This window comes from Silurus aristotelis (genome assembly GCF_946808225.1).
Source record: "Silurus aristotelis genome assembly, chromosome: 27".
NCBI classification, from domain to species: Eukaryota; Metazoa; Chordata; class Actinopteri; order Siluriformes; family Siluridae; genus Silurus; species Silurus aristotelis.
In genome coordinates, this window is record NC_139600.1 from 11040076 (window position 1) to 11054145 (window position 14070).

Genomic DNA, 14070 nt, shown 5'->3' on the forward strand with positions numbered 1-14070 from the left:
CTAAGACCCCCGTGAGTTCCGACAATCTTGGACGCACCCTCGCAGCCCTTATGGTAACTTAGTGAATTCATCTAGACATTGTCACTTTCATAAAATAGTGTTTTAAACAATTGTATGGAATTTGTTAGTGAAAACATTGGTATTCCTAACGTTCCTATCTATTCAGTCCCTGTTCAGTTATTTTTTAATAATCCGCAACTTGCTGTTAATTAGGCTCCGAATGAAAACCCACAGATGTTCCGAACCACGAATTATCGGGGGTTGACTGTATGTCTAGGAACACAGTCTAGTCTAATGCAACTTAAGAAACATTCTAATTTTTTAATTCTTTTCTGTTTTATGTATAATTTATTTGAAGTAAATGTATACGCTCTTCAACTGCTTAAGCTGCTGGTGAAATAAACATCATGAATTTCCTGGTTACGGAGCTAAAAACATCCAAATGAGTGACTTCAATGAAGCGATACGGTTATGTTTTTTTTTTCTTCGCAAAAAAGGTCAAACGCACTTAAAAGCATGATTTTTTTCTTTGGGTTTGACTTTAGTTTTATTATGCAGTAAGGTTGATGGAAGGAATCTGACAGTTTGAATACTCTGCACATTTTTTTATTATGATTAATGGTTTTGAAGGAGCAGATTCCAGATTTGAATTGAATTTTAGATTCCACAGATTTCTCAAGAGGTTCTTCAGAGTGGTAATGGTTCTAACTTTCTAAAGAAGTCAAACAAAAAATGATTCTTTTCTTTCATTCCTTCTGCCTTTTAGACGTCCAGCGCAGGTCTATTGAAACATGTTTTGAAGCAGTGTGGCTAATTAGCACTTGTACAGTCTAATATAGGAAGATGTTTGGGTTTTTTTTTTTTTTTTATGTTTTTTGGCTCAATCCCAAATAATACAGTATTGTGTTGGTGTTTATAAAGTGTACACTTTACTCTTGTCTTGTAACAAACTGACCTTTAAACAGAACATGATTTAAGAATGGATCTTCTTTCTTTGTTTCTTTGTTTCTTTGTTTCTTTGTTTCTTTCTTTGTTTCTTTCTTTGTTTCTTTCTTTGTTTCTTTCTTTCTTTCTTTCTTTCTTTCTTTCTTTCTTTCTTTCTTTCTTTCTTTCTTTCTTTCTTTCTTTCTTTCTTTCTTTCTTTCCATACCATTCTGTCCGTAATTCCCTAATATTGATCTCCACTTTGTTATTGTTGTATTACTTAATTATAATTTATGTTAATGTTGATAAACATTGTCTCACAAGCTTCATATCTGAAGAGCTTCATATCTCACAAGCTTCGTATCTTAAGAGCTTCATATCTCACAAGCTTCATATCTGAAGAGCTTTATATCTCACAAGCTTCATATCTGAAGAGCTTTATATCTCACAAGCTTCATATCTGAAGAGCTTTATATCTCACAAACTTCATATCTGAAGAGCTTTATATCTCACAAACTTCATATCTGAAGAGCTTTATATCTCACAAACTTCATATCTGAAGAGCTTTATATCTCACAAACTTCATATCTGAAGAGCTTTATATCTCACAAGCTTCATATCTCACGAGCTTCATATCTGAAGAGCTTCATATCTCACAAGCTTCATATCTGAAGAGCTTCATATCTCACGAGCTTCATATCTCACAAGCTTTGTATCTGAAGAGCTTCATATCTCTTGAGCTTCATACCTGAAGAGCTTCATATCTTACAAGTTTCATATCTGAAGAGCTTCATATCTAAAGAGCTTCATATCTCACGAGCTTCATATCTCACAAGCTTTGTATCTGAAGAGCTTCATATCTCACAAGCTTCAAATCTTAAGAACTTCATATCTCACAAGCTTCATATCTCACGAGCTTCATATCTCACAAGCTTTGTATTTGAAGAGCTTCATATCTCTTGAGCTTCATACCTGAAGAGCTTCATATCTCACAAGCTTCATATCTGAAGAGCTTCATATCTCACAAGCTTCAAATCTTAAGAACTTCATATCTCACAAGCTTCATATTTCACGAGCTTCATATCTCTTGAGCTTCATATCTGAAGAGCTTCAAATCTCACAAGCTTTATATCTCACAAGCTTCATATCTTAAGAGCTTCATATCTCACAACCTTCATATTTGAAGGGTTTTATATCACACAAGCTTTTTGCCTATGCAAAAAAAAAACCAAAAAAAAAAAAACAGTTTAACTTGTTCCATCATTGTCTCAGATAGTCTCAACCAGATGCCTTGTGAATCATTTTCTTGAGCTTTCTTATGAAAAAAAGAAAAAGATTATTATTTATATGTTAAACAGTCAGTCTTGAACACATAATACCACGTTCTCCCTACTAGTTTCTTCCTTGTAACAAGCCGCATCGGTAATTGATTCACTAACTCTGCAGGCTGAAATGGCTGAAAATCCTCCAGGCGCTAAGCATCATCAATGTGAAGGGTTAAACGCTATAGGTCAGGGTTAATGGGTAATCCCCTCGAGGAAAAATCTCATTATCAACCCCGCCGGGGGGGGGGGGGGGGGGAGTGTGGGCGGGGTGTGTCCTTGTTACCTCCCCGACAGAGCTGTTCAGCTTTCTAAGTCTCACCTTCCTCTCTGTTCATCATCTCTAGAGCCTTATTTATGTTTTGTCATTTACGTGAAGAACTGCTTAATCACTTAATCAGTTGTTCTCTGCTCGTGGTGTACGATGCTCACCCACCCATGCCAATGACTTCGGAGCTCTTTATTTAATGATAACGCTCGCTGTGTGAGCGCGCGGTATGGACCGTCGGCTCATAGAGGCTGGTGCAGTGTGTTTTTGTTGTTGTTGTTGTTTTTTTTTTTGTTATGTCCTTTGTAATACAAATGTTATCCATATAGATAATGTTGAGAAGGTGGATTATTAATATTGATGTGCTTATTTATGAATTTTTCCTGGGTTTTTTCCGGTTTCACAAACTTCAAGCCAAAAAACTGAGCGCCATAACATTAGACCAATTAAATTTCTGAACGGAAACAAAAAAAACGCACCTCACCTGTGTTCTGAGCTGCACGGCATCGGGAGAAAAAACTTTTTTTTTTAAACGCACGACGATGCCAAAAGATGAACTCCTGAGAGAAATAGTTGTGAAAGGAAGGAGGAAGACAGTGAACAATGACTTTCTTGGTCGGCTACTGTTTAGATACAAGCCGTTGTAACGCGTTGAGTCTGGGTGAAGGGAGAGCTCGCTAACTCCAGTTACAACAACTCATGCTTTTTTATTTTTCTTGGCAACAGTGTTACGGGTTAGTCGAAGAAACTTAAACACACAGAGTAATAGCGGAAAAATGCTGTGTCGATCTTTTCCCAAAATACCGCTATGCTCCTAAAGGAAGCGCAACATATTTCACCCGTTACAACGTGTGTAACGTGTCTTTCGTTGAAGCCTGTGTAAAGTTCATTAGTGTAGACAGCTTATAGACGGGTGCGGCTTATACACAGGTGCGGCTTATTTATTTTAAAAATAAAAATATTTGTAAAATTCAGTGGGTGTGGCTTATATATGGGTGTGCTTTATAGTCCGGAAATTACGGTATATTTTTGGTATATGGATGACAGATTTCTAAAATCTCTAAAGTCACATCAGTTAACGTTCACCAGGATTACATTATTTCCCCATTCTGAAGTTCAGAGTGACCGTTAAACATTAAAGCTGTACATTTATATCCGGTGTACACCACCCAGCTGACACGTGATTGGCTCAGTGGATAATGACATAAACATGCTAGTGCCTAGGTGTTCCTAATAAAATGGACGCCGAGTGTATAAGCCTGTTTGTGTGTGTGTGTATTATGGGGGGTGATCACAGAAGATAATATCCCGTATAAAGGTGGCACACCAGGTGTAAATGTTTCTGCAATAGAAGAGTGTCATGTTTGATAAATGAGCTATAAACTTCATAGTTTTTAATTTAATTACCGATACGAGACGAGATGGACATCATCCATCAACGTCCACTTAGTCTGAAGACTTTAAGATTTACAGTGTGTGTTTTTGTGTGTGTGTGTGTGTGTGTGTGTGTGTGTTTGTAATTCTTCCTTCTAATCCGGTGCCACTCATAATCAGTGAAGCTCACATCCCTCACACCTTCTGTTTCACGCAGATCGTGTGCGCTGTATTCGCCGCCCTGCTGCATTTCTTCTTCCTGGCTGCGTTCACATGGATGTTTCTGGAAGGTGTGCAGCTCTACATCATGCTGGTTGAGGTGTTTGAGAGCGAGCACTCACGCAAACGCTACTTCTACCTGGCCGGTTACGGTATCCCGGCTCTCGTCGTGGCTGTTTCTGCTGCTGTGGACTACAGGAGCTATGGCACAGAGAGAGTGTGAGTAGGACATGCAGACACACACACACATTTGACTCATCCCACTTCTAGACCCTTTCACTTGGACTCACTAAGGCTAAAAATCAGAGGTGTGGATTTAATCACCGTGACTTTTTCCCCCACAATTTTCTTTTCCTTCAGCACAAATTCAGCACACTTTCGAGTTATTGCTGTCGGAGTGCCAGCTTTTTTGTCTAGAACACACACACTCGGGTTTTGAAGCATAATTTTGTTCTAGAGAGACTGATGAATACTAGCAAAACCCGTCTTCTTCTTCACAATCAAAAACCTAAAGAGACAGAATCAAAGAAGCAGAAACTCGCACAGCACAGAGGTGAGCATTATGGGACACGCATATATCCACACAGAGACGGTGAAAAGAGAGAAATGCTGACATTAAATATTCTCTCTGTAATCTGGAGAAACAGTACTGCATTCAACATAACTGCTTAGCCAAGCTTTGAAGATATATTGCAGCTGGCAATCAAGTAGTGTGTGTGTGTTTGTGTGTGTGTGTGTGTGTGTTTATACACTTTGATCTTCACTGCACTTCTTTCTCCTTTGTTTTCAATCATTTCTTCTGTATTTTGACAAAACCAACGTTTCTGCTTCTCATTCGAGGACTGTCCGTGTGGACGTGGTCTTGTATTTAAATAAGCACGATTGATTAACCGTGATCAGTCCGAAATTCTCAGCCTGCTATGAACTAATTAAAGCAGCAGGAGTAAACATTGCAAGACCACGTTTTGTGAACATGCAGTTTCGTGGGCTTTTTGCTCCAGTCGGTTATTGGCCTTCTTTCTCTTTGTTTTCTTTCTTTGGATTTTGAAACTTTTTTTTACTTGTTAGTCTTACCATGAAAAACAGGAGTTCTATTCAAGGTTAACCCAGCTCTAGAATATAAAAAATAATTAAAATTAATTGTTAATTACACTATTATTTAATGGAAAGCTTGTTGAATTACTTGAGTTTATGTTTTAAAGCTAGGGGATTTTCAAATGCAGAAGAAAAAACTAACTTTGACTGGCAGATTCTTAGTTATTGAACGTGATAATATATTGTAAATGAGATGTTACAGTATATGTTGGAAAATGGGATAAATCCAAGTACTTTCTATAAGCTATAAACACTAAAAAAAAAAAAAAAAAAAGCGCCTTGCCTTGAAATTTTCGAAAAAAATACCCCAAAACAAAACAAAATCAACAACAAAAAAATCCTCTTGTGGTTGCCAAGTTGCTAAAAACTGACACTGGAGACTCCTTCTATAAAGAAAAAATGTTACAGTATCAATCCTTACAGGCTTCTCTTTCTCTACTCTGTTTATTACAAGTCTGAATATAAATGTAACACTTTTGCCATCCAAGTCCATGAAAATCTGTTGCTACTGTAGAAACAATAACATTCTGGAACTACGGAAGAGAAATCAACACCACCTGCCCAATCCATTTTGAGAATTCAAACCTGCTGAATAAACAAATGCATATTTATAGTAATGGTGGGTGGTGCTGTAAGAAGGTGCTTTTGTTGTTAAACCGAGGAGCGCTAACGATTCGAGGGAGGCATGATAAGTGAGAAGTTAATGTCTGCGCCGAAGATGTTATTACTAATGCAGCGGAAATTAGGAGGTGAATAATTTAACAAGTGAGCGCTCATGTATCAGGGCCATGCTGGATCTCATATGACCAGAGATACACTCCAGATCAGCTCAATCTGTTATTACCTGTCAAACTTCCACCACTTCTTATGCACCAAAGGTTGTGTGTGTGTGTGTGTGTGTGTGTGTGTGTGTGTGTGCGTGCATTTGATTGGTGCTTTTGCACGATTGTGTTTAATCCGCTCTCCATATTCCTTGTTTTCAGGTGCTGGTTGCGTCTGGACACGTATTTCATTTGGAGTTTTATTGGTCCTGCCACTCTAATCATTATGGTAAACGCTTGTTAATGAACTCGCATCATTAATTCCTGTTTAGTCTTTTGTTTTTGTGTTGTTGTTTTTTTTTTTTCTACACACACAAATCTGTTATATATTAATCTGCTAATATTACAAGTCAAATCTGTTTTTCAAATCGCAGCAATATTTAATTACAGTTCAGTCAAAGCATTAAATGATTATAATTAGCTCTGGTTCAGTTACGTTGTTGGTGTTGTGTTTTCCAGCTGAATGTTATCTTCCTGGGCATCGCCTTGTACAAAATGTTTCACCACACAGCCATCTTGAAGCCCGACTCCGGTTGCCTGGACAACATAAAGTAAGTTGCGTGAAGCCCGTATGTTACAGGTAGACATGTGTTTCTTTGTCTTCTGATGCTTTATTCGTCTTTGTGAAGCACATATCACCAGAGATGGTACACGGATCCAAGTACACAAATCCTTTACTCATGTAGAGGTACAGATACTCGTGTTTTAAAAGACTCTGGTAAAAGTTGACGTACTGGATACACTTTTTAAAGTTAAAGTACAGAAGTTTGGGCTCTGACATTAACTTGAGTAAAAATAGCCATAACTACTACCTGTTTTAGTGTCATGCTGGTAACTGGACTTTACAAGACAAGACAAGTTTATTTCTATAGCGCTTTTCACAACGTACGTTGTCTCAAAGCAGCTTTACAGAATTTAACAGTTAAGGTGAATGATGTGTGTTTATCCCTGATGAGCAGCCATGGCGACTGTGGCAAGGAAAAAAACTTTTAGATGTTATGAGGAAGAAACCTTGAAAGGAACCAGACCTCATTTGGGTGATAACAAGAGTATAATTAAAAATTTTCTAAACAATACAGAACACTGGAGAGTGAGAACTAACATGAGCACTGGAGTGTAAGATTATGAGTAATGTTCTTTCTACAGTCGTATACAGTCATTTAAGCTTATATACAGTGTTTTAAGGTATAAAATGACATCATATTAATATATTAATACAAAATAATTGAAAATTTTGTTATCTAATGAATGTATCCAGGCTGAAAAACCACCATATAGAACACAAGCTGAGAAAAGATGATGATCAGGTAATCAGGACTGTTTCTGTTCTCAGTCATGAGTCGCTGACTCCCTCTGTCTCATCCACGTTAACTCCATACTTCTTGCTGCCTTCTGCCTGCTCATTGTTAGCTTCATAGGCGAGTCTACATCTGTGGTGTGTGAGAGCCAGGAAAGGAGCAGTGGAAGGTTGAAAAAGCAAAGCAGTAACAAATAATAGCTAATAATAATGGAAAGAAAAAATATTGAAAATAGATTAGAACTAAAATAACGAGTCTGGTTTAAAAAATGTAAGAAGTAGACAGTACAGATATTTGTGTAAAAATGTAATGATTAAAACCATGTCTGAAAAATAAATAGTGAAGTACTGATACCAGAAAAATCTCCTCAAGTACAGTAATAAAGTATTTGTACTTCATTACCTTCTATCTTTGCATATAATGAGCAGACGAGGCAGAGATTTTTATATTTTCTTCTTTGATATTTCCCATTGGCTTTAAAGGTTAAGTTGGTTTTAAGGGCTCAAAGCCAAACGGTATTTTTCAAAGCATGCTGCATTATGGGAAGAGGTTAGAAAAAAAAGCATCAATTGGAGGAGGGACTAGCAATTGGGCAGGATTAACGTCTGCAGGTGTATATGCGTATAAATATTCATATGAGGACACTTTGGAGAGACCGAGAGAAAGAGGCTGTAATGGCTTTATGAATATGTGGCGTTATTGATGTTCCTGCTTTAGAGCTTTAATGAAATGCAATGAGTCACTGAGACTGATATCATGGACGTCTGAACAAGTCACGTGGGAGCCCATTATGAGAGAGATTGCGGCTCAGGTTTTTGACGACAAGCTGATATTTCATTCTGCCAATCAGAGTAGGAGATTTGATGTGTAAGGTGTTCCATTTATGTTTCTCACTCAGTCAAGCTTCAGAGGCACTCAGTAAAGTAGATATGATTATGTATCAAACAATAGGACATATTGTGTTGCGTGACTTATTCATATAAATTATTATCTTGAATATTAATCAAGATAAAGGAGAAACTGTTGGTGCAGCATTTGTTTATGACTGTAAAAAAAAATCTCAAAATGGAGGAGGAGGTCATGAGTTTTTTTTTTTTTTTTGGGGGGATCGACAGAAAAATGAACATTACACAATGTGATTCTTTCGTTATTATTCTGATTGGATTTATATGGTAAAATGTAATTATACAGCACACCACATTCTCAAAGAACATAATATCCTACATACATAGTCAGGTTCCCTCATGAGCAGATTGAATTGCGTCTTTGAAAGTGCTTTTGGATTGAAGGCCAAACAAAATGTCTTTCCACCCACAAGCCTTCGCTCGGCTTTTGTGTGTGTGTGTGTGTGTGTGTGTGTGTGTGTGTGTGTGTGTGTGTGTGTGTGTGTGTGTTGCCACTGCGTTAGAGTTGGTTCATATCTTTTATGAATTTGCTATGAATCAAGCCATTGAGGTCAAGTTCTGAGTCATTATAAATGATTAAATAGAAGAAAGATTTGCAGGTCTGGAGTGTGTCTGTCAATGAGCAGAGACACATTTTGCACAGACATTTCAATGTACAGCATATCCATCCTTTTCATTCCATGCCCTTTGTATTGAACTATGAATCTAGGGTGACTTGACACTTTCCGGCTTTACTCTGTGTTTACAAGTCAAAACTTACAGACTACTACATCTCAAATAAAAACATTGAAATATAAGCCAATAATGTGGCATGAAATTTGAGTTGGTGATTTCTCAATAGGTGAATTCTCAATAGAAACACAAGCGAAGCAATTCGGCCTGTCTGATTAATTAGGCAGCCTGTACGGTGCTGGTACGTCTTTAATAATGTCTCAGATGAAACTAGACAATTTTGTAATCAGACGTCCTATTCATGCTGATAATTAGATGATTACAGTCTCCTGTTTTCACACGGCTAATTCACCAGGCACAATCTGAACTGTTCAGGCCTGTTTGATTAGGGGTTGAAATGAAAAGGGTGGGCTAAACAAGAAGCAACAAAAACAAATGTTTCTGTGCGTCTGTGTCCTCAATGTTTCTTTTAAAAACAGACATCATTTGACGCTCATGCTAGCTTGACTTTGAAACCTGGATGTTTACCTTGCTAACTTTATTTTCCTTGCTTACTTCTTACATCTACCCCAGTTCCAGCGTATTTGCTACATTGCTACATTTCCCTCAGACCTAGCTGTTTTTTGGAGCTACCTTACAAAATAGCTAGCTTTTTAGCTAATATTGTATTCAGACCAAGCGTATTAGCTACATTTTCATCAGACCTTATTTTCCAACAATATTTACCTCAGATTTTGCATGTAATATTTTTATACTAAATTTGCTTGCTAGCTACATTTTCAATAGACCCAGCTTATTAGGTCTAGCACATTTCCCTCAAATTTAGCTTGCTAACTGCATTTTATTGAGACCCCGCTTATTAGCTACATTTTCTTCAGACCTAGCTTGCCAGCTATTCACACTTTCCCACCTTCAGTCAAAACATAGTAGCACATCAACAGGAAATGAATGTTAAAAAACAATTTTTTTAATATCTTTTAGATTATTATACTTCCCTATTTTTCCACATTTAATTCCCAAGGATCAACTGGAGCGTCATTCATTCTGTGAGTTTTAGATAGAAAGGGCAAGGGAGGAAAGGAGTTAAAAAAATAACAAACTTTCTGTGTAGGTGTTTTCTTCGCCCTGCTCTGTTTGGCGTTTCTGTATTGACTTATGAGCTCTGCGTTTTCCATGATATGAATTATAAAGCTTTTTAAAATAAAGTGTGTAAACCGAGAATCTGCCTGCGCTCAGCTCAGACCAGCTCCCCAGAGTCACGACCTTCCCATTTCATCTCTGACATCTGTTAAATTCAGATGTATGCCTTTGTTTTCTGAGAGTATGTGCTTGACCTGCCATATGACGTGGCTGGGTTTTGTTGTGTAAAGCACAGAGTGATGGTTTAGTTGTCACCGTCGCAAAGCTGCTGCTGAGCCGATCCAAAGTCTGGGTAATAAAGCAGATTTGATCCACACACACGGAGGATTTGGATTTAATAAGCACAGCAGTTCTAGAGATGGCCAGTTGTGGTTCTCTCATTACTAAGCATTAAGTAGGATTATACATGCCAATATGGGCCTCTAATTTGACACTTTGAGCCAAGATTGATTCTCTTGTCATTGAGGTAATATTCAAAACTATAAACTTGGGCATCAGTAATGATGACACACAGCATTGGGATTCTCCATAATCTCACTATGAGCACCAGCGTCTGCCGATTTGGTTTGATAAATAATGCAGCCTGACCTCCTCAAATAGTGCGCTGCTGTAAAGAACAGCGTGATGATAAAAACTCTATACTTATTTATCTGTTTAATTGACAAAACAAGAAGTGAGCTAGCTAATCATTTAGAAGGGATCTAGTTTTATATAGCTATTTTGCTTGTGGCCTGAGTGCAGCTCAGAAATCGTTCATGCAATTCAAAGATCAAAATTCATTCAAAGCTTTTTACTTGAAGCATGAACATGCTGGCAAATTGTGACAGGACTGTCATTTAAAAGCTGTGTAACATGTCTCTCTTTCCAGCTATATTTTTCTTGCTAGCTGCATGTGTATTAGCTACATCTTCTCATTGCTTGCTGCCTATATTGCTTGCTAGTTGGATTTTCTTTAGGCCCAGTTATTAGCTACATTTACCTCAGACCTAGTCTGTTTTACAGTCCAGAAACACACACTTGCATGCTTGTTTGCACCTAGGGAAGGTTAAAGTCAATAAACATTTTTGGATTTGGGAAAATACAGAGCAAAACCTTATTAGTAAGCTAACAGCAAGATTGAATCATGGAGCTGTTACGCAGCAATGCAAGTTTGCTAACATCATTTGTGCGTTTATATTAGCTAATGTTTGGTACACTTTCAGCACACACTATTTAGTTTTAGAGATACTCACTAATGTAATTCAGGGGAGACAAAATGTTTTAGATACCATGTTCTTCATATTACTTTTTTCAAGCGGTTATGCTGAATACGTAATACACGACTTTGATAGTAGTGAACAACTTGCTAGGTGAAATGCTATGTTAACATTACCATTTTTATAGTCCCGATTATTTTATTTTAAATTATTTTTCTTTTAGTTTTAATGTTATTTCCCCTGAAGCAGAAAGTCATGGTGAAACATAGCGAGTGGCACTTCGCCATTACGCTGTACATGACAATTAGTACAATAATGTTCGGGGAAAGACACTTCACAATGTCGAGAGCACTTGATTTGAAAATAATCTGATCTTACACGGAAGTGCAAAGTTGATGAGCAAAATTGTTAGTGGTGAAGAGTTTTTTAAATGCTAGTTTTGCTATTTTAGAGCAAGCTAGCTTATCTTAATACCTTAAATCTATCATATTTATACTTAAAGCCACAAAATGTTATTGTATGCAAAAATAAAGTGGATTTAGCAAGTGGAGCTTTGCATTCTCAAGCTTTAATAAGCTTTAAAGGCCTTTTGATTAGTTATTAGGATTCTGCTCTGGCGTAACACACACAGGTTCTGACAGGGCGTGAACTAATTTGTGCTTCCGAACCGATTCGATTGAGTTTGTTGTGAAACATGTTTTGTCTTGTCTTTTGGCTTGAGCTGTGTCATGCTTCATTGTGCATGAGGGTTTTTTTCTGTCTATTGTCTTTCTGCATGAGTCAGTTTGATTTATGCCTATTTGACTGTCACTGCTCAGCGCACTTACCATTTCTTTTTGTGCACTTTTCTTTCTTGTCTTTGCATTTTCTTTTCTTTTCTTTTTTTTTTTGCCTTTCAGTTTGGAAAAACTATGATGGCTGTATTATAGACTGGACTGTAGTGGCATAGTGTTTTAGCGTATTCTTTTTTTCCCCATTCTCGTTTTTTTTTCCTTTGTAGACTTTTTTTGTGTCCATTATTCCGGCTGTACACCCTGCATCTCACAAAATCAATACACAGTCTTTTTCATCCCAGATCCTTTTTATTTTATACAGACTATTTTCCATTTTTGCGATCATACTAGATAGCAAATGGATTGTCTTAAAGAATAAGGCACACGTGAATAAAGCCGGCCGATTTCAGCTTGTTCCTTTCAGGCATTGAGATGCAGCGAGGCCTAACGAGCCCTCGATCTAACGAGATCTCCAGCTCGATTTGCCAGGGGTGAGGCTAATGAGAAGTTGTCGTCTTCACACACACACACACACACACACACACGGAAAAAAAAAAATCCCAAAAAAACGCAAAGCAGTTTGATAATTACTGCTGTGCTGCCTGGAAGACTGATCTCACATTCACACCCCACTTTTTTCTTCTTCTCCTGCTCCTTAACCGCAGGTGCGAAAAGCCCCCCCTTTTTTCAATTCTATTTCTCCTTCTCTTTTTTCTGCCTTTTTCTGTCTAACTCAATTACTACAGGCATTTGAATTCAGATTTCCTCATTTCGGGCATCGTGAAATTATGCGTAGAAATTGCCTCAAATTTGCTTTAATCGTTTTAAGCACGTTTCTAGACACTCTCGTGGTAATTCACTTGGAATTTTCATATTTAACCCAGATTGTGTCCCCGTGGCAGTGCTACCTGAGAGACGGGGAGTAGTTTAGGTGTTATTATTCACAAGTTGTAAAGTTATTTGCTTAAACGCCCAGCAGGAAGACTTCTTTACATATTAGACAATTAAACTCCAAATACAGCTTTAGTTCCTCCCCCCCAAAAAAAAACACATTTTAATTAGTGTGTGTGTGTGTGTGAGTATGTACAGTTCCTAATGATTAGTTTTAATGCTTTAAAATGAAAAAAAATAATTTTAGTTAACAAAATAAAAAGTTAATTAACAGAAGAGAAATCCAATTCAAATCAATATTTGGTGTGACCATCCTTCGTTTGAAAAACAGCATACGTTCTTCCATCTGATGCTGTTCCAGATATCTTGGAGAACTAACCATAGACATTCTGTGGATGTAGGCTGCCTCAAATCCAAAGGTCTCTCAATGTACTCTCAAACAGACAGATGTTGTTGAGCTCAGGGCTCTGTTAGGGGGCCAAACCATCACTTCCAGGACTCCTTTTTGTTCTTTACATTGAGAATCGTTCTTAATGACATTGGCTGTATGCATGGTGTCATTGTCCTGCTGCACAATAAATTTGGGACCAACCAGATGGTATTGCGTGATGGATAAGTATCTGCCTGTGTTTCTCAGCATTAATCATGACCAAATCTCCAACTCTATTTGAATAAATGCAACCCCAAATTTGCAAGGAACCTCCTCCACCACCTCCACCATGATTTATTCATTATTGTACCTTTATTAAGCCCTTCGGCAAACAACTTGATTCCTGCGACAGCCAAATATTTCAGATTTTGATCATTCCAGAGCACCTGCTGCCATTTTTGGCACAGCTCCTATGTTTCCGTGCATCGTCGCGCCGCTAAGCCTTGTTTCCACGTCAGAGGTATGGCATTTTAGACATAATTTTTTTCATAAATACCACTTCTAGCCAAACTTCTTTGAATACTAGATGGGTGTATCTGGGTCTCACTGGTTTCAGGAAGTGCTTTGATAGCAAAGCTGGACATCTTCTGATGTTGAAGGGAAGTAAGCATGATGTGTCTTTCTCAATATTGCCCGTTTCTTTGTGCTTCTTCAAATTAGCTTGAACAGTACATCTTGAAACTGAAGTCTGCTTTAAAATCTTCGCCTGAGAGAGACCTTACTGATGCAGTAGAACCATGTT

The 14070-nt window shown here is 37.6% G+C and overlaps 1 protein-coding gene across 15 annotated transcripts in view; it reads left to right on the forward strand.

The window, feature by feature from the left end:
* LOC310721244 (adhesion G protein-coupled receptor L3) overlaps positions 1 to 14070 on the forward strand; it is a 306925-nt gene that overhangs the window by 266580 nt on the left and 26275 nt on the right. For all 15 annotated transcript variants that reach the window (XM_083532672.1, XM_083532676.1, XM_083532673.1 and 12 more), the window contains 3 exons: positions 4106 to 4326; positions 6186 to 6252; positions 6483 to 6574. In XM_083532672.1, coding sequence (XP_083388798.1) covers positions 4106 to 4326; positions 6186 to 6252; positions 6483 to 6574 — 380 coding nt within the window. The remainder of the gene's footprint in view (positions 1 to 4105; positions 4327 to 6185; positions 6253 to 6482; positions 6575 to 14070) is intronic.